Source organism: Neopsephotus bourkii, unplaced genomic scaffold (genome assembly GCF_033783945.1).
Source record: "Neopsephotus bourkii isolate Nb327-2 ecotype Australia unplaced genomic scaffold, CSIRO-AGI_Nbou_v1 NB_1763, whole genome shotgun sequence".
NCBI classification, from domain to species: Eukaryota; Metazoa; Chordata; class Aves; order Psittaciformes; family Psittacidae; genus Neopsephotus; species Neopsephotus bourkii.
The window spans coordinates 642,085-661,421 of record NW_026902237.1 but is presented as its reverse complement, the minus strand read 5'-3'; the positions used below and the strand labels follow the sequence as shown (position 1 = coordinate 661,421).

The 19,337-nt window shown below is 42.6% G+C and overlaps 1 protein-coding gene and 1 long non-coding RNA gene across 3 annotated transcripts in view; one reads left to right on the top strand and one right to left on the bottom strand.

The window, feature by feature from the left end:
* Positions 1–5,134: 5,134 nt before the first annotated feature.
* SRPX (sushi repeat containing protein X-linked) overlaps positions 5,135–19,337 on the top strand; it is a 42,029-nt gene continuing 27,826 nt past the window's right edge. For both annotated transcript variants that reach the window (XM_061378064.1, XM_061378063.1), the window contains exon 1: positions 5,135–5,343. In XM_061378064.1, the coding sequence (XP_061234048.1) occupies positions 5,274–5,343 (70 nt within the window). In that variant the 5' untranslated portion in view covers positions 5,135–5,273. The remainder of the gene's footprint in view (positions 5,344–19,337) is intronic.
* Positions 8,869–13,766, bottom strand: LOC133225547 (uncharacterized). Its single transcript, XR_009729187.1, has 3 exons — positions 11,774–13,766; positions 10,270–10,391; positions 8,869–9,624 (listed from the first exon to the last, which is right to left on the bottom strand). It is a non-coding gene; the product is annotated as an uncharacterized LOC133225547 (long non-coding RNA).

Sequence of the window (19,337 nt, the reverse complement as noted above, 5' to 3'; positions counted from 1 at the left end):
TGGTGAGAATTGGAGACATTCATGCTTTGGTAGTAGGTCTGCCTTGCTCAGTTTCTCATAATGATGAGGTCTCAACCCCACTTTGCCTTCCAAGGCTTGTGTTTGGACTTAGTTTTTAACCATGATATATAATAACCAGTCTCTTTTTCAGGACCAGATAGTAATGGCTCAACAAAAGCATTGCAAAATCTAAATCTGGCTAAACTGTTCTATTTGTACATGAATAAATCTTTAATTTTTAAGACTATTCTCGTTTGAAGTGGAGACAATTTAGACACAGCTGTTTCCAATCACTCATCAAAAGCTGATGAGATAGTAACAATTTTAAGAGATAACAGCTTCAAACTAAAGATACAGAGGTATTGTTCTTCACTTATTGTTCTTCATCTACAAAACATTAAACTGTGTATCTGTAGATATAGCACATACTTATGCATCAGTCTATATCTAATTAAGAATGCAATATTGTCTTCCCCAAAAACGTTTCTGGTTGGCTGGCTGCCTATAAGACACTCCGTGAGCATGACACATGCACTCCATGGCCGAATAGAAGGCAGAAAAGACAACTAGTGCTCTTGAAGACTTGCTACATATGTATACTATGTATGTGCTATGTATATGTGCCTGACCCACACTTCCATGGTGAAATTTTCAAAGCAAGGGTTTTGGTTGTGGAAAAATTGATTGAAAGTTAGTTGATCATTATCTCTGCTATTTAAGCTCATAGAACAATAATTTAAATTGGTCTGCATCCTTCTAGCGTTCTTACCCAGTGGTACCTTCCTGTAGGTTAGCCTCTAGTGTTTCTTTCTTGGCTGTCCACTTAGGAAAAACATCTTTTTCTGTTAGAAAAAATGAACATATCACTTAAAAATGCAAAATGAGCAGTCTTGTCGACAGGCATGCTACCTGCTGTGGGGTTGCCTTTTGAAAGTCGTTCCAAGTGAAGTATCTACTCTCTGTGCACTGAAGCACATGTGGTAGCAGTGGGGTTTCCTAGGCATGTGCTGACAGTGCCAGCATGGTAAGGCTGGCTGAGGAATTTGGTCTGTCATTCCCCACACAGTGCTCTATGTGACACACAACTGCCTGCCTCTTTCTGACATTGTTTTCCTCTGACTCATTTTTTGCCTTCTTTCCTCTCAGCACCTCCAGTTCCTCACCACAACAGTGCTATACCAGTGCTTCTCCTCTTGCCCTTCAGAGATCAATCTCAATCTTTACTTCCATTTCACTCTTCCTCTCCTGGACTCCTTGTCAGAGCTGCAGAAACACCCCAACACTGCCATGCACCCCACCAGCCTGCAAGCACCCAGAAAGTCCCCAGAGTGGGATGCTCACAGGGACCAGCATCCTAGCAAAGGTCATACACAACAGGCTGACATCCAGAGGGAAAATACTGGCTCTAGGAGCTGGCAGAGATGAGCAGTTGGAAGGAGGGCCTAACAACAGCAAATATTGAGCAACAAGTATTTGTAACTGTTGCTGTCACTAAGCTTCATAAGACAGTAATCCATAAATGTAAAGAATTGTAAGGATTGTACAAAAGAATTGCATATTATTATTAATAATAGTTATTATTAATATTCTTATTTTCTCAGTAAGAATATTCACTGAGCTAAAAAACACTGTGTAGTTTGGATTGGGCTACCACTTTCTCCTCATCCTGACTAATCGGATCTTAGTTGGGGCTTCCAAAACTTAATTACAGACAGCTGGGTTGTTGGGGTATTTTATTTCCTTATTATCCTTTTACTGTGTTGAGAAAAACTATTAGCTTGGTACACATCATTAAAAATTGTACTTTAATGAATTTCTCCTCTTCATCAAAAGCTGTGGTTTTATTATCACTGTAAGTGTAGTTAAGTTACAGCTATTCTTGTACAGAGTAATAAACTTACACTTCTGAACTGCTATTAAAAAAGCATGGAAGAGAAATTGCATGCTTAAATTAACTTCTTGGCATAATAAGAATATATCTTGAAGTCTCCAAGAGCACTTAACTGTGCTTTGGGTCTTACTGTTTATTCAACTAAGACATTCTCACACACTTTCCTCTTGTACTGTTGCTTCATTGCAGTTTTGAAAGTTACCATTTACCTCCAGTTAGAACAGTCAGAACCTGAATCTTCCTTGAAGAGCACTCTGGTTATTTCTTGTGTAATGCCAGTAGCACCTGGAACTCCAAATAACCACAAGCTTAAATATTTGGATTTTTTTTCTATGAAAATTGAAAGCTGAACTGTGAGGAAAAAATGACCAGGACTATGCTTTCAAATTCAATAAATGTGACATTTGTTTAATATATTCCTAGTTCCAAATGCTTTCCCCACCGGAAAGGTCCCTTAACAAAACTACTTTACAAAAATCTAATGTGTATTGCAAATTCAAAAAGGTTTTTTGAAGATACCCTGAGCTTGTCTTTCAAGCCCCAGTCTTCTGGGTGATTTCACACAGCTGTCATTCCAACAAAAACGTAGAGTAAGGGTTACATTGCCCAGAAAAACTCCAGGGCTACCTTGCTTCTGAATGAATGCACAACTCAGTACTGGAATGTTTGCAAGGCTAATTTCAATCAGCCCATGAAGGACACATTCACATTGCTGCTTAAGCTAGCACTTGCATCGAAATCTGAGCTGTAACTTCTAGACTGTGTTAACTCTTCAATCTCTTGACTTTCTCAGGGCAGCTAGAACACTCCAAGAGTTGGATGCTGAAGGACAGCCAGCATCCCAGACAGGCTCCCATACAAGGCACACAGTAAGCTTTGCAGAAACCCATGCAGTCCACAGCCAAGACATAGTAAAAAAAAGCCTGAAACACCCATGGTTAAGCTCTTTGAATGAATGAAATTGTGCCTGCGCAATCAGAAGCAACAGAAAAGCAGTTAAAAAACTTGAATCAAATGGGATGCACACCTGTACTGATTTGAACACCACAGCAGCAGTTACCTGATTGCAGCTGCTACTGACAACTGCTTTTCACACCAAGGGGCTAACCAGATGAGGAGGATTTGTCACCACCACCAGGTTTCTGTACTGTGGCAGTGCAATTTGAAATGGCTAGAAAAGGCTCCCCAGGAGGGAGGCAGTGACCCCTTACAGTTTGGATGATATTGGGACAGCGGATGAAGAAGCTGCAGCTGCAATAAGACTTCTGGTACCATTGGCTTCTTTTACAGTGCTATCATACTAGTACAGAGCTTACATTCTTAGGAAGACTATCTAAATGAAGGCCAGCGTTTTGGAAATGGGCAGCTAAAAGGATGTACACAAAGAGAAAATAAGAGATACCTGACCCATTGAGGTCTGCTTCAAGTACCTCTATTGTTCCATCACATTTGAGTACTGAACTTTTGCCAAAGCCTTGCAGCACAGATAATGTACAGAGATCATCACTGTTTATTACAGACTTCTAACTTTCTACTTTAATCTTTTCTATGATATCTGTGCCAATAATAATAGCCTAAGGCACTCTTTTTTCCTTATTTTCTACTTTCAAACAGAGTAATGTCAGTCATCTCTCCCCCCATGGAAATCTAATCTTTCCTGAGGCTGTAAACTGCAACTATCTTTTTTTGCTGTTTTTTATTGTGGTGGTTGAAAACAAGGTAATCAAAATGAGTATTGAAGCAGAATTTGTATTGGGCAGAGTATGATCAACATGGAGAAGCGCTGGTGCTGAGGACCCAGAACCTACCCACACCCATCAGGTATTTTACCCAAGAGGAGCTCATTGTCTGGCCCCTGGGTGCAAGAGGTGCACTCACCCCCCTGTGCGTTTCAGTCTCTGACACAGAACATAGTGGATCTGAGTGGGGAGGTAGACTTCAGCTGCACTCTCCACCAAACAATAACTCTGATGAGAAGAAAATGTTTTAGAGAAAGCTCCCAAACACAGCATCCACACAGCTTTTTATTCTAATTACCGACAAGATCCCATTTCTTTCTCAGGCCACTTCGGCACAGTCAGCATCAAAGGCTGGCAAACTTGGCACCTCTTCTGTTTCCAGACTAGCATTTCCCCATGAGATGACTATCCTCCCTCTGAAAATTGGTTAAAATGTTTACTCCCTTGACAGTATCTTCCTATTTGTCTGTGCTTTGCTGCAAACAGCACAGCACATGTGGCACCCTAGGAACTCCCATGAGACCTCTTCTGCTTACTGCCCAGTATGCAAACCCTTTACATGAAACACACTAGTGCCACTGCTTTCCTGCACCTTCATCAATTTATAGTGCCCCCCAGATGTCACCTCTAATGGTGGAAAGGAAAAAAAAAACACCCAACCAACCATATCCAAGTGGTAATGGGTTTAAACTTAAACAGGGAAGTTTAGATTGGATATAAGGAAGAAAATTCTTTCCTGTAAGGGTGGTGAGGTACTGAAATGGGTTGACAAGGAAGCTGTGAATGCTCCATCCCTGGCAGTGTACAAGACCAGGTTGGACTGAGCCTTGGGTGACATGGTTTAGAGTGAGGTGTCCCTGCCCATGGCAGGGGAGTTGGAACTTGATGATCTTAAGGTCCTTTCCAACCCTAACTGCTCTACGATTCTATGACTCTAGCTGCAGTCAAGCTGCATGGTTGACAGCTCTCAAATCAAAAGCACTGGGACATGTGATGCACTGCCTCGAGCCCTTGCTTCCATAGGGTGAGAGTGACTGGGGAATTCGCTTTCATCTGGAAAGCAGAGGAAAAAAAAGGCCTCCAGTCTTTGTGGTTATGGCAGAAAGCCCGAAAATGTGACCCACAACACCCTAGCAGCTCAAAAAGTTAATGGGTAATATTAATTCGAGCTTTTTTTTTCCTCAGTCTCATGACTTGAGGTTCTCAGATATTATTTCTGAGCATTTAAGGCCGGCCATCTCCAAACTGCCGAGGGTCCAGGCTTCTCGCAGAACCCTCCAGGCCTGCGCAGGCAGCCACTGCCGCCCGGGGGTCCCATACACTGCCGGAGGCGGCACCGGAGCGACCACGGCCTTATCCCACCGTCACGGTCCCGCTCCTGAGGAACTTCAGCGTCAGTAAGGGCGAGAAGGGGGCAGCCGAAACTGGCTCGTTCCCTCCAAACCTCAGAGGCTCCCAAACGCCCAAGCCCCTTCCCGGGCCCGGCCGGCCGGGATGAGAGGCGGGGCGAGACGTCAGAAGGAGCAGGGCGCGGCGTTAGAAGGAGCCCGGGAGCTCGCTGGAAGCATGTCTCCATAGCGGTCCTGCTCTGCGCGCCCTTTTGCTGCGCAGCCCCCAGCCGGGAAGGGCCGCCGCCGTGCAGCATGGGGAGCTGCTGGCTGCGCCTCGCCGCGCTGCTTGCCCTGGGTGTCCGTCCCAGCCAGGAGTACCAGGGTAGGAAGGGGAAGGAGGGAAAGGGGCTGCGGGACAGCGGCCGGGAGGCGCGGAGAGCGCGGAGCGTTTCCTTACGGCGGGCAGGGGAGCTCTGCCCTCCTGCGGCTCGGCCCGGGGGACGGCGGGGCAGGGGCCCAGTGCCCCAACAGCCCGGAGGGGAGGCCCGCAGAGGAACCGCGCGGCTAGGGTGTCCTCGCTGCTCGCTCGCTCGCTCCCTGCCCGGAGCGCTTTGTGTCTTCTCTCCTCCGCCTTGTCCTTCCCCCGGCTCGTCCCGGGACGGCTGCCGGTTCAGGTGAAGCCTCACCCTCGGTTTAGAGTCGCGATTAAAGCTTGTATTGTCTGTTTTGGGTTTAAACATTCGGGGTGCAGGTTGATGCATCCCGTCGCATTGTCACCCGGGGCATCCCATTGGCATCTCCGTGCCTTTACCCTGGCAAGCCTCTACAGCCAAGGGAGCAGATGCCCTCTCGAGATTGCTTAAGTAGGATAGAGACTGCGTGGTCCTTATAAAGGGGGAGCAAGTAAGTATATGTCTGATCTACCAGCCAGAGCTCTGGCATTTTGCCGTGGGTTCCACTCCTAACAGTTATTTTTCCCTGCACTGCACCAGCTACTAAGAAGGAGAAAAGTAACTGTTACTGCTGAACCCAGGACACACTTAGAAGGTTTTGCTAAGTTTTTCCTGCCAGTGGTGACTAATCTCAATTTTCAGAGTGAAAACTGGAAAGTGAACCTGGCTGGTTTCTTATGCTTCTAGTAATTAAAAAGAAGAAGACGTGTATGCTATTACACTTCTAATTATTTGCATTTGCCCTAGTGAAATCTGAAATAAGCTCAAATTTAGGTCCATTCCTATGCAAAAGGAGATCCACATGTAGGGTCTGCCTGTTGTTTTAAAGCAGCTGTGTCTTGTCAGATCAAGAGCTGCTGATTCGGCAGGCATTGAAGCAAAGCCAGTGTAAACTGGCATGATGTGGTGGTTTTACAGGTGTAGGCAATGAAAGCCTGTGGTCAGAGCAGAGCCTTCAGGGTGAGTGGGTATTACTGCACACTGAGGTGTGTTACTGTGGGTCGACAGTGAAAAGAGGCAACAAACAGGTGAGAAAAGTGGCTAATACAGTTCACAGCAGTGCATGCAGAGAGCTGCTGTTGATTGGTGATAACCTGTTCTTTGTATCCAGGAGCTATCCCTGCTTAATACATAGCTCTGCCCATGAAGTGGCATAAAATGGCATAATGATGGGATTTGTGAGTTGAAGTTAGCTTGCCATAGTTTTGTTGGCATGATTCAAATGCCTTCTTTCCAACACAGAGGATGCTGGAACACAAGTTTATGCTGTTTCTTTACAGAAAATGAAGGTATTGGACACATCAATTGCTAAATCAACAAAGACAACAGAGGTTTCTGTCCTGGCATTTCTCTGAGGACTATTGCACTGCCAAACTATCTTTATTTTCTTAGGAAGATTACTGAATGCTTTACTTTGTGGTTCCTGTGAATGTTAGTCTTCAATCACTCTGCAGAGGATGCTAATATCCGGTCCTTCCCTTTGTTCCTAAAAGGCCAAATGTAACTTCTTCAATCTCACAAAAAAACCCTAATTTTTGCATGTAACCTTCAAGTTGGCTGACTCATTTGAAAGTCCGATTTTCCTCTTATGCTTAGTGTCAGAGGCTTCAAAGAGCTTAAATCATTAGCAGCTGTACTGGTAAACCCTAATACAAACTGAAGGTTTTATGTTCAGTTTCTCTACTTGTTTTTTAATAAGAGAAAATGGGGTATTTTTCAAAATCCTTATTCCCAATCTGAAGTCTCATGAGAATGTAAATAGATATTTGCTTTAATGGTACTGTGTTGGTATGTAACTGTGCACATGAAGTACAGAATGCCATTAAGTAAACTAAAACAACTTCAAAAAATCTCTATAGGATGCATGTGTATGTGGCCCTCTTGAATGCAGGTCATACATGCACATACATTAGTGAGCTCTTACCAGAAAGCTTAGATTTGGTTATTTTGTGGACAAAGCCAAACAATCTATTCTGGGTTCATACAAAATGCTTATTTTCAGCAGTAGGATGTTATCTAAATATTAGAAATGGTCTAATCAGCTCTTGAACTAATAATTTGGTAACACTGAAGTTTTTAGCATAGAACATTTGTGTTCTGTCACCCAAAGACTATGGTGAACACCATGCTAAATAGAAATAATGTGCATACCATAAACAGAGTTCTGTGATTGATATTGGATGCTATGCAGTAAAAATCAAGACAGTGTTCTGCCTGTAAAAACGTCAGTGAATTAACTATTTTCTTAGCATAAGGAGTGCAACTGAAAAATATCTTAATGCTTTTAACTGTTTTAAGCATTTTAAGTATTTGAAGCAGCTGTTCTATTGCCAGTGACTGTATTTTCAAATCTTGAAAGGATGCCCACAGTCTTTTTTACTTTGTTCCATTCAAAGCCCACAATGCACTGGCAAAAACCCTCTGATGGCACCACTCAGAGAATAGTCCTTTTGCTCTTAAATAATGTTTTAGGTATGGACATTTTGGAAGTTAAAACAAGCATAAAATCTTTTCCCTAAGGATTAAAAAGGGAGATACGGCCTTTGAGCCCTTCAGTGACTCTCTGACTCTTTCCCAGAGCTCCTCCAATTTCTTCTTTTCTAGTTTTCCAAGCTGTGTAAAACCAGTGTAGATCCTCACCCTGCTGGGCTTTGTCAGAGCACTGCTGACCATCCAGTACTACTGGGTGAAGGTACAGCTGTACATACATACATACGTATATATAGAAATCACTTGTTTGGTGTTTTGAGTATGTGCAGAAGCAATCAAGTGGCACTGCACACTGTAAGACTGTTGTAGTCATGTCTTTGCACTCTTGGTAGACAGATGAAAGAAAAAGTTAATATATGATAAGGTTAATGGAAGGTGGTTATACTGGATTAGAACCACGCACTGGAACAGTATATTGGTGTGAAGGGACCATGAACCTTGAGAAAGATGCTATTAAAATCACTTGAAGTCTGTGTAATATAGAACTATTTTCAAAAGCTGTATGAGATTTAATTCAATGAAAACCATGTATACGTGTGGCATGTTTTTGACATATGTATGTGGATTAAATATGAGTAGGTGGAAGCCTGGTTGTGGAAAGTGCATCTCTTCTCAAAGCTGCACTGCAGAGCAAGGGGTGCACCTATAGGTGAGATTTCTGAGTGCTGCAGCCATTCAGAGGGAGGTAGTCACTGCCTAATTGAATTTATATTGTAAATAGGTATAGAATATGAGGACAAAACTGAGGAAGTAAACATTGTTTAGAGTCATATGGCAAGCTTAAAAAAAAAACAATCTGGCATTGCAGTTAGTAAATTGATTGCCACTTGCAGCTCTTACCCATCAGATCGAGCTGCAAAATTGGCAAGAAACAGTCTCCAGGCCCCTGAGCAGCTGGTGTTCTGCACTGCCAACAGAGGGGCTGTTGTATCAGCTGAGCATTTGTTTTGTTGGGTAGTTAAATTAGGTGAGCATTGCGGATGGTACAGGAGATAGAACAGAACAACCAATGGCAGTTATTCTTTATCCATGCAAAGTGCTGTATCCCTTTTATTGTTGGTGCACTGCTAGCAGACATGACATGGGCTTCCTGAACATCTAGAGTGTATAAACACAGTGTTAATCAAAACTTGCAACTGAGGTTGACATCAGGACAGGTCAGGTTCTGGTCTGTGAAAAGTAGGAATGAGTTTATAACTGAGTTATCAAGAACATTGATTCTAAAAACAACTTGGAAATGTTGAGGTGTGTTTTACTGCAGTCTCATCCATCAGAGAGTTTAAACCAGTAGTTGTAAAGGAACATTACTGAAAACCATATATTTTTGGGGTTTTTTTTTTTGGTCCTCTCAGTTTAGAGATATGAATGGGATGGGTATCAGCCGGGTCAAATCTGTGGCTGATGAAGGTTCAGGGAACAAGATCTGGCATGCTTTTGCATGGCATTCAGTTGAATAAGCTTGTGGTCATTAAGACTGACTTGAAAATTCAGACTCCCCATATTTGATCTATAACCTTAGGCAAGTTGCTTAGACTTACTTGTTCTTCTTTGCTTTTCCCCATTGGAGATGCCTGTGTAAAAAGTCTTAGATACTGCTGTGAACTGATTTACAGGAGGAGTGGGTTTGGAGGTTGGCATGGACTTCAGTCCACAGTGTGATATGTCTTGATGAATTGCCAATACACAGTAATTGACTGAAGGCCAGTGAATACAGGAATGTGCTATAAAGACACAAATGCTGAATCATGTATGAAAATATACAGATACGTAAAAATACTTTATTTTTTAGGTAGCAATGCAACAGTGTTAACTCTTGAGCCCTGTACTGTCCTGCCATATGTAAGACTAGGTAGTATAAGGGTCCTACGAGCATCTCCACTGGGAGAAACTGATTCCAAGGCATGGGTCCCCATCCCACTAGTGTGATTGTTTGGAGTGGAGAGCAACGGTGAGACAAACACCAGCACTCCCATCCCTCCCTCCCTCCACTCCCATCATGCTGCTAATGTTTTGTCCAGAAAGTGTATCAGTAATCTAACACTTCATGAAACTGTAAGGTATACTGTATTGTAATGCAAACTGTAATTTAATGTTGTTAAGCTTTGCATATTTCATGGTACTTCTCTCAGACTTCTGCAAGTACAAATGTGCTTTTTTTTTCCCGAACTAGAGATAACAAATTACATGTTCCTTGAAATACTTGGCTAATAGGCATTCGCTTAAATTTTTTTAGTACAGTAAATGAACAGCTCGGCATACAGGACATGGGTGGCTGGCCAGCACTCCTCTGCCACTGTTTCTAACTATTGATTATATTTAAAGGCCATTGTTAAGGTTGTTCAAACTGAAAATTTATGCTGCAGTACCTTGAAAGAGGCTCCAAATTATAGGTTTTTCTGGAACTATTCTGATCTTTCCTGTAACTTGAAATAGCCACATAAGAGCTCTGCCAGAATTTGAAGCCACTTCAACTTGTCATTTGGCATATCTTTAGTTGAAGAGAGAAAGGATTTTTATGTTTCTTGAGAGACCAGTGGAAATAAATTAGATTTCCCCAAGTTAATACATGTGAGAAGCTCTGTTTTGCCAGTATTTTCCTTTGGTTTGCCTGAACAATCTTGACAAGATTTTGTTGTCCTTGAGGAAATAAAATGGTGTCTTTCCATGTATATAATGTAGAAAAATGCTGAAAGAGGAGTTACATGGAGAGTAAAGCTGTCAAGTGTAACAGCAGGATGATAAGAAACCATCATCTGATCACCCACCATTACCTTAACTGGTGTTGCTTTACCAGTTTAAGCCCAGCCAGTAACTCAGAATGATGCAGCCACTTGCTCACTTCCCCCCATCTTTTTCTCTCCACGTCCCCCCCCCTCTCCTCCCCCCCTGGAGGAATGGGAAGGAGAATTGAAAGAAACACAACTGATGCACAATACAATTGCTTGCCAACTGATACCCAGTCTGACCTGAGAAGTGATCTCTGCCTTCTGGGTAACCCCTCAGTTTTTATACTGGGCATGACGTGGTATGGAATACCCCTTTTGCTAGTTTGGGTCAGGTGTCCTGTCTCTGCTTCCTCCTGGCTTCTTGTGCCCTTCCTCACTGGCAGAGCATGAGACTGAGAAGTCCTTGATCAGAGTAAGCAAGGCATAGCAACAACTAAGAACATCAGCACTGTTCTCAGACTGAAGCTGAAAACACAGCACTGCACCAGCTACTAAGGAGAAAAATAAGTGTTAGAGCTGAACCCAGGACAGGCAGCTGCAGGGATTTCCTGTGAAAGAAATGTCTAAAGTTAAATCCCCCTCTTCAGCTCTGTGAAGGCGAGGGGGAATGTGTTAGCAGCACATTCAGAGCCTGCTACCAGCATGCCAAAGTGACTGTTCAAACACCTTGGCACGGGACTCCGTTAAAATGAAACTTTTCTGTTAAAAGGCTTCTCTCAGAATAAAGTGTGGCTCAAGGGTTTTCGCTTGTTTCCCAAACAGCAGTTACTGGACTGGCTGTGCTGCAGGCCCTTGGTGTGGCTGGCTGGCCTTCATCATCAACTTCTGATTTTAATTTTTAGCACTATTTTTGTGCTTTCTTCTCTAGCACTTAGCAGATGCTGCTTCACATTCCTTCATATCCTTCTCAACAGCATCTTTCTGTGTTGTTTTTGGGAGTCACACTTTCCCTTTAGACAACTGTTGCCTGGTTTTGTCAGTCAGGGTGGATTCTTTGTTCTCTCCCTGTCTGTCCTGGGCTTCCTCCTACCACCCCTGCTGCCTGACTCCTGGCATGCAAGACCTTGGGCAGGATCCCTCACCTGGATCCCTGTTTGTTCAGGTGCTAACAGGCCAAATCAGAATATGGCTCACATAAATTTACCCAGGATGTCTTCCTTTCTCCTCTTGGGCTATTTGGTGTGAAAGAAGCAGTGAGGATGGGACACATTTTATTGCTATGGATATTTTGCTGCTGCTGGCCTTCTGTGGGTCTTCGCTGCCCTAGATCTGGCTGTCCAATGTTAGGTCAGTAGCTGGGAGAGCTGCTGTTTCCTCCCAGCAGTGTGCAAGGCAAATTACAGGCTGGGAGAGGGAAACACCCCCAGCCATGCGGGAATGTGGAGCCTCTGCCAGCCTATGCAGCTCCAGCTGGGTGCAGTTGGGTGTTCTTGGCAAAGAGTTTTGCAGTTTGAGCAGATACAGTTTGTGTAACTTTGCACTTTTTGCTTACTGAAGGGAAATGTGTCTTCATCTGAGGACAGAGGGCATCAGTGGGGTTTAGGTTATCTGTTCTGAGAGACCAAGTTTTGTCTGATGCATAGACTTCAGAAACAAAGAGGAGTGCTTGAAATGAAAGGGATAAGGAGTAATGGGTTCAAACTTAAACAGGGGAGATTTAGGTTGGATACAAGGAAGAAATTCTTTGTTGTGAGGGTGGTGAGGCACTGGAACAAGTTTCCCAGAGAAGCTGTGGCTGCCCTATCCCTGGCAGTGTTCAAGACCAGGTTGGACGGGACTTGGAGAAAGCCGGCTTAGTGTGAGGTGCTCCTGCCCATAGTGGGGGTTTGGAGCTACATGATCTTAAGGTCCTTTCCAACCCCTAACCATTCTATGATTTGTGTTCTGGGTTGTTCTTGTGAGGCACTAGCAGGTCACTGTGAGCTATTTTCAGGGTGGGAGGAACCCACCCAAAACATGCAGGATGCATATCATAAAGAATCTTGATCACATTAATTGATTTGAAACCAATGAACAAATATCTACATATATGTCCTTGATTTGTTTAGTCTTTGAATTGTGATGTGCAGCTGTCATTCACTGACTTGTAGAAGAAACTTCTGCAGCTTTGCAGGAAGATGTATACCATCAAATTTTATGTTGCTGCTATCATTTGCTCCGGGTCTTCCAGTGGATATATGTCTGTGTGAATACTCCACGTATGCAGTTTTGATGATTTAGAAGTTTGTGTTTTAAGGAAAGTTTGTTTTGAAGGTTGAGATTACTGTGCTGGTGTTACAGAATGAAACTCCTTTTTTCCAGTCATGTAAATTTTAAAGTTTGCCACAACCGAGCAGACAGGCTTTCTTACAGTTTGAGCAGTGTGACTGAAGATGTCTGATTTTATTCCTCCCTACTTCTTGCTCTCTTCTTGTTCATTTCAGGAAATGCCGTAACCATTTAGAGTCCTGGATTTAGACATGTTGTACATATATCCACTAAGAATAGCACTGGAGTTTGAAAGCAGTCATGTATTCAGGCTTTTCCAGCAGTGCCTTGTCATGCTGCATGGTTTACCCAAAGCCTACACTTAACCACTGTGGGCTGGCAACATAAGTCACTTTGCAAAGCCTGTCTCTTTTTAGGCTGTACTGTGAGAGTTTTAACTTGCTAGGGTCTGTGGTCAATCCTAGTGTCCCTTAGAGGTGTTGCGTTAAGTTTGCTGACTGTGACTGGCCAGAGAGGGAGAGATGCTGCGTCTAACTCCTGCCTCAGGGTTATAAGCCTATGCCAATTGAGCTTTTCTTTAGATTTGTTAACTTCAGGGCAATGCACTTAATTACTTGATTCGAACCTGCCTGTCTTGAGCCCATCCATTCTGGCTCTTTAGTTATAATGTGTCAGTCATAAGTAAAACAGGATGACATTAATATGCCTCTATCCAGCTGTTCTTGAAGGTTAAAACCATGTTGGCTCACTCACATTCACTGTTCTTAAGCTGCCCACAGGCGGATACCAGAAACAATACGGCTGGCACTGATTTGCAGTGGCAGTGAAATGTTTAAATAAAAACCCCAACTCAACAAATAATAAAAAGGTCTTTCCTATACTTTACTTGCCTGGAGACTGAAAACATTCATATAAGGACTATTATTTCTGTTGTATGTGCAATGCATCATATGGAGTAAAATTGCATGAGTGTGCCACAGGTTGCTCTTGGGTCTCTTTAAAGCTGAAAAGGGGTGACCTGTGCTGGAGGTCATACCTGCATGCTCTTCTGGCTAGTCTTGCCATTGCCTTCACTGCTGCTTCAGTTACAGCTTATGGCTGTGTTTCCATTTTGGTAGGTATCAGGAACCATATTTTATGTTTCTCATTGGTGCTTGATGTTTGTTGTAATAAGATAGGAAATACATGTCTGGAAGAAAAGAGAGATGCCTGCAACTGTAAATTTGCTTTGAGTTTAAGGAAATTTCCAGTCAAATGCATCAAATCCTGAGTGATACTATAATAAGAGAAGGCAACAAGTCAGTACAAAGGAATTAAAAAGAAGTCCTCCATCAGAGCTATAAAAGATTTCCCTACTTATAAGCCATTCACAAGGAGAATGGGGTTTGATTTATTTGCAGTGCATGAATGTTGTCTCTAAATCACAGCCCTGGTCTCTCTTTACTCTTCTGCCTTTAACAAAGCTATTCTTTCTTGCACAAAGACAATAAAGCAGGGAAGATAAAAAATCATTTTGTAGTACTTGACACATGAGAATAAGTTCATGTATTATTATCAGTCTTTGTGGTGTAGAGTCTGATGGGTTTCAGGGTTCCAGTTCAGAGGAAGCCCTGTTCAAAATGTTCTCTTTTTCTTGGATGAGAGCACCATGGTAAATGGGACTGCCAAATGGCAACAGAAGTGCTTAAAGGGAACGCGTGACTAAGACTTTGCATAGATTAGTTGTTGTGCAATTTAAGTAAACATCAACTGAAAAGTCCTTGACACCAATATTGTTCACCAAACTACAGGCTCTTTTCCTTATTGCCCTGCTCCTGAACCCTTGTGAGAGCTGATGCAGCAATTAATATTTAGGATTATATTTCCTCAAACAGTTCTTTTAAAACAGTCCTGTTTAATTCCTGGTTACTTTTAGTTTCCATTGTGGAAGGAGCAGTGAGAAATTTCTGCCATTGCAGTGAGATACTATGTGTGTGTGAGCAGGGGAGGAGGAAGGCTTAGTAGGCTCCACAGTATACAGCAGCTTACAAGTTCATAGACAGTTGCATCTCTCTTGGGCTTTTAGTTGTCAGCCACCTGTGATGAGAGTGCTCAAATCTTGTAACAAGTTCCTGAAAGTTTCTGAAGGCTGGGGCGAGCTTCACATCAGGGAGATGGCTGATGGACTGGACCTGCTAACAGCTTCTTGCCAGGGCAGCAGATTGTGAAGGGATGGTTGAAATAACCTGTAATAAAACTACTTTTTCCCAGAAAAGCATTTCTGTTCTTGGAGCAAGCTGGGTGACGGAGTTGGAACCAGGGAGCTTACTGTCAGGTCTTGCTGGAGATTGCCCTTGGCCTCATTTCTTACTGGCAAATGTTGACTTGTCTTGAGCTGCTACTGAACTGGTGCCTTTGCAAATAAGAGACGCTGAAGAGCCTGTCTGCTGCACAGGGACAGAGTTGTATGACTGGGTAGCTGCCATGTACAGGTTCTGTAGCCCTTTGCCTTCTGTTAGGAGTTTGTGCTCAATGTAGCATCCCATTTTCTTTGGTGTAAGAAGGCCAGTATGAGACTATATATATATATATAAACAGAGGGGGAGTTATATTGATTATCTTTTACACACAAGACACACCATACTGTTGAACTGACTGCACTGTGTGTTTCTAATTTTGCATATTAGCAAAATTTCATAAGAAAGGAGGGAAACTTTAAATCATGAAAAGAAATCAGCAAAACTCAACCAGGTTTTTAGATAGGCAAGTGTGTGGACCCTTTGGCTACTATTTGGTTTATCTGCAGTGGAAATTCGTGTCAAATCTTTCACTATTTTCAATGACATGGGACCATATTTGGAAATGGAAGTTGAGAGCACCGAATCAAGGAACCTGAGCATTTGATTTTGTGTTTGTGTCTGGGTCACACAAATCATTAAGTTTGGCTTGCTTTTTCTGAGAGCCTCTAGTTGCCATCCTCAGGACGTTTATGAAACTTGAGCAATTTTTCAATACTAAACTGCCTTTGTGGAAAACTAAAATGCACAGAACTGGCTATTAAAGGATTATATCCTAATTATGTTAAGTCAGTAACTTGAAGCTGTCTACCAGCTTGCTTGCTGGAGCTGGTCATTCCTGCCAGATATTGTTAATCAGTGCTAGGCATCGGCCTCATTTTAAAGAAGAAAATCCAAGTAACAGCTGCACTGAATATTTCATGACTTCCTATTTCCCTACTTAGCCCTGCTGCTTCCCCCCAGCACACTGTTGATGTCAGGAGGCTGGGGCTTGACCTGCTGCTGCATTTCCAGGAGCTGAAGGAGACAAGGCATTGTCCTTCTTGCTAAGGACCATGGTGCTGGCCCCAGACTCTCAGTATCTGCTCTTGGCCTCATGGGATGGGAGGAGGGGTAGGAAGGAAAAAAAGGGGTGCTGCTGGATGTTTTGTAATGATTTGGGGCAGGTTGGAGGAGGAGGGGGTAGGGATCTCTGCTTACCATATTTGTTGCCCTGAACTAGCTGGGGATGCAGTTCTGATTCCTGCCTCCCTGTATCGCTTACTACCTGGCTGAGCAGTGGGGTGGAGCTGGCACCAGGCTGTCAAAGGAGAAGGAGAAGCACACAGTATTTACAGCAAGGACTAGGAAAATTGTTTCCATACTATCTTCAACCTTGTAGCTTCTGAAAAACCTGCAGGTTGGCCATGTATGTGATCCTCTTATTTGCAAAAAAGTTTATTTTAAGGTCCTATTTTAGGTGCTTCATTCACCTCTGCAATTTCTGGTAATGGCAGTGGATTATCAGCACCATTTTCCCTCTCCTGAAGGAGCAGGGTGAAATTCTAGAAATGTGGCTTCAATGTGTTTGAGTATTAATTTTGTTTAAGTTATTACATTGGTATTGACAGGTTTCTGTTTGCCTTAAACCAGCAGTTAGGATTCCAGAGACTGAGGGAATTCAGTTTTGTGTTCATTTCTTTTTATTTACTTAGTAGTTTGGGGTATTTGAAGTTTCTGTGCATTGTCTTTGGCAGTATGGTGTTAAATGGCTTTTTAATATAAAGGTAATTCTTCTCACAAATCATGTAATTTCAGCAGATATAATTTAAAAGAATCATCAAAAGCTCAAAGCCTATTGTATCAAAAGCCATCAATACAGTGTATTTTTTGGAATACTTTTGTGAACTTTGTGATGCACATGTACCATTAGTGAAACTGAAGCATCTACGCCAATATCCCTACAAATGTCCCTGGTACCCACTCTTTCAGAAGTTCACCCTCTTGTTTCTGATGGAAGTAAGAATATCCTTCTGACTGGGAGTTGCCACTGATGAATGTTAATGAAAAATGAGCAAGAGTTTGGAGGTAGTGTCTCAAGTGTTCCTTTAAAATCTAATTGGCATTATTTTATGCTGGCTCTATTAAAAGACATTTTGAATCTACCATAGGATATGATTAACATGTATTATTCTAAACAAAATGAGCAAGCCAGTTCTCATCAGTTGGTTTATGCAACTTCTGTGCTTTGGGCTGTGAACTCTATATTAAATTCTGTTTGGTTTGAGGCTGTTTATAATACTAGTTTTCAGAAATTAAATTCCTATCTCTTGAGTCTTGACAGCAGGTGTTTACTTTTTCCTCTGATTGATTAGTTTGCTATTAAATTTCAAGTTCCTCTGCACCTCTTTGTCTTGTCTCATCTGTTTTTTTCTGTTCTCAAGTTCCACCTGTTTTCCTGTTATCTCTGCTTAGTTTTTGACCTGCTGACTGCCTTACGTGGCCCTGAGTTGTTGCTTCAGCTCTTTCTCCCTAGTGTAATGCCTGCTTTTTCTCCTTTATGGTACACTTGCAGAGCACTGGTAAAGCATGAGTAGTCCTGGGGTCCTTAGAAGTCTCCAGCTGACTTCGAGGAATGGCCTCCAGTATTAATACCAACAGCCCTTAATGCCCTCATCCTTTTGCAGGTGTCATGGATAAAATAACAAATTTTGTAGAGTTGGGACTTTTCAAACTAGTGTTTATGTTTCTGGTTTCTCTAAAAGGAAGCTGCTCACATAGAAGTGAGATGTGAAATATGCTGTGACAGGCCTCTGGATGGCAGTTGTACTTATTCATAAGAAAATAGCTAGTGAGAAAATGCCAGCTGACAAGTTGAAGCTGACCTGGGGAGAAGTCCTGCTGGAGCCACTGGGGGATAATGAGCCACAAAGAGGAATTTGATCTTTTTAAGTGGTGAATGAAGCAGAGAAGTCAAGAAGAGTTGCGCAGGGGAGAAGTCCTCAGTGGAGCTCACTGCCAGTATAAGGTTTACAGTAGTTCTGTGTTGCTTCTGACTCTGTGTGACTCCATTTACTAGAAAGCGAGAGGAGATCACACTCAGTAACTTCACATTTTCCCACTCCCCTTCTGTTTTCTAGCAATTTGTTGGAGAGTTTCCTATAGATTATGGGGAGTTCCTGATGCTGTTTTCAAGTGTTGGTTGTCTGATACATAAAGCAGGGGTTTTATTTTTTTTTTCTTTCCTGAGGACACTTTCTTTCAGTCTTGTCATAAAAACTGAACAATATTTTTTTAAGTGGATGAGCTTCAGAAATACTGTGTGAGTCAAGGATAAAGAGGGGAGAGCAGCGCATCTGGTGCTGTAGTATTAAAAGTTAGATACTAAAATGTGCCAGTTTCCAGTGTCAGCATCTAAAAAAAAGGGAAAAAAGATAAATTAGAAAAATTCTTCCATCTGTCACCAATTCAGCACAGATCAGGATTAGTTTTCAGTCTCTTCCTTTGGAAAGTTATCCCACTAAAACTTGCCATTAAGGAGACTTCCAGATCAAATGTTCTTTACTTAATTAACCAGTTACAGTCGTTCTGCCTCTTCACAGTTACCAGTGGTAATACCTCTTTTCAGTCCTATATTGGCCTTCCTTTTTGCTGCCTTTTCAATCTGTTCCTAAAGTGTAGGCCTATATTAAAGACCCTAAAATATCTTAATTGGGGGGGGGGAGGGGGGAGCATATTGAAGCATGGTCACAGGAATTATTTCTCTGGATCTTAAAAGATAACAGTCTTATCTGTAAGTGGTAGTATTTGTTTCCTCTTCAGAGTCCCAGTTTGCTTTTCCATCTTGCGGACTTCTAATGCATCTAATAGTACTCCTGCCCATAATGTACCCTGTCCTCTCATACTTTTCCATTGAAGAAGCTTCTGAACCGTCTCGTTTGTGTAGAGCTTTACCTGTGATTCAAGCTCGATTTGTTATATAAAGTTTCATAAATTTCATGAGAAAAATCTGAAAACCCCCAGTGATTTCTGTTTAGTGTACAAAGTAGCGATGGCCTGTGAGAGCCCTTGGTGCTAGAAGAGTTTGTGCCACAGGTGGGGGCTTGTCCTCAGGACCTACTGGCCTGATGGAGGTGTGCCTTGCCATCAGGGCTGGAAACCATTATAGCATCAAGATGTGTTTATCTAACAGGGTTTCATCCCAGTGCCCGAGGTAGTCTTCCACTCTTTCAGGTAGCCTGTAGG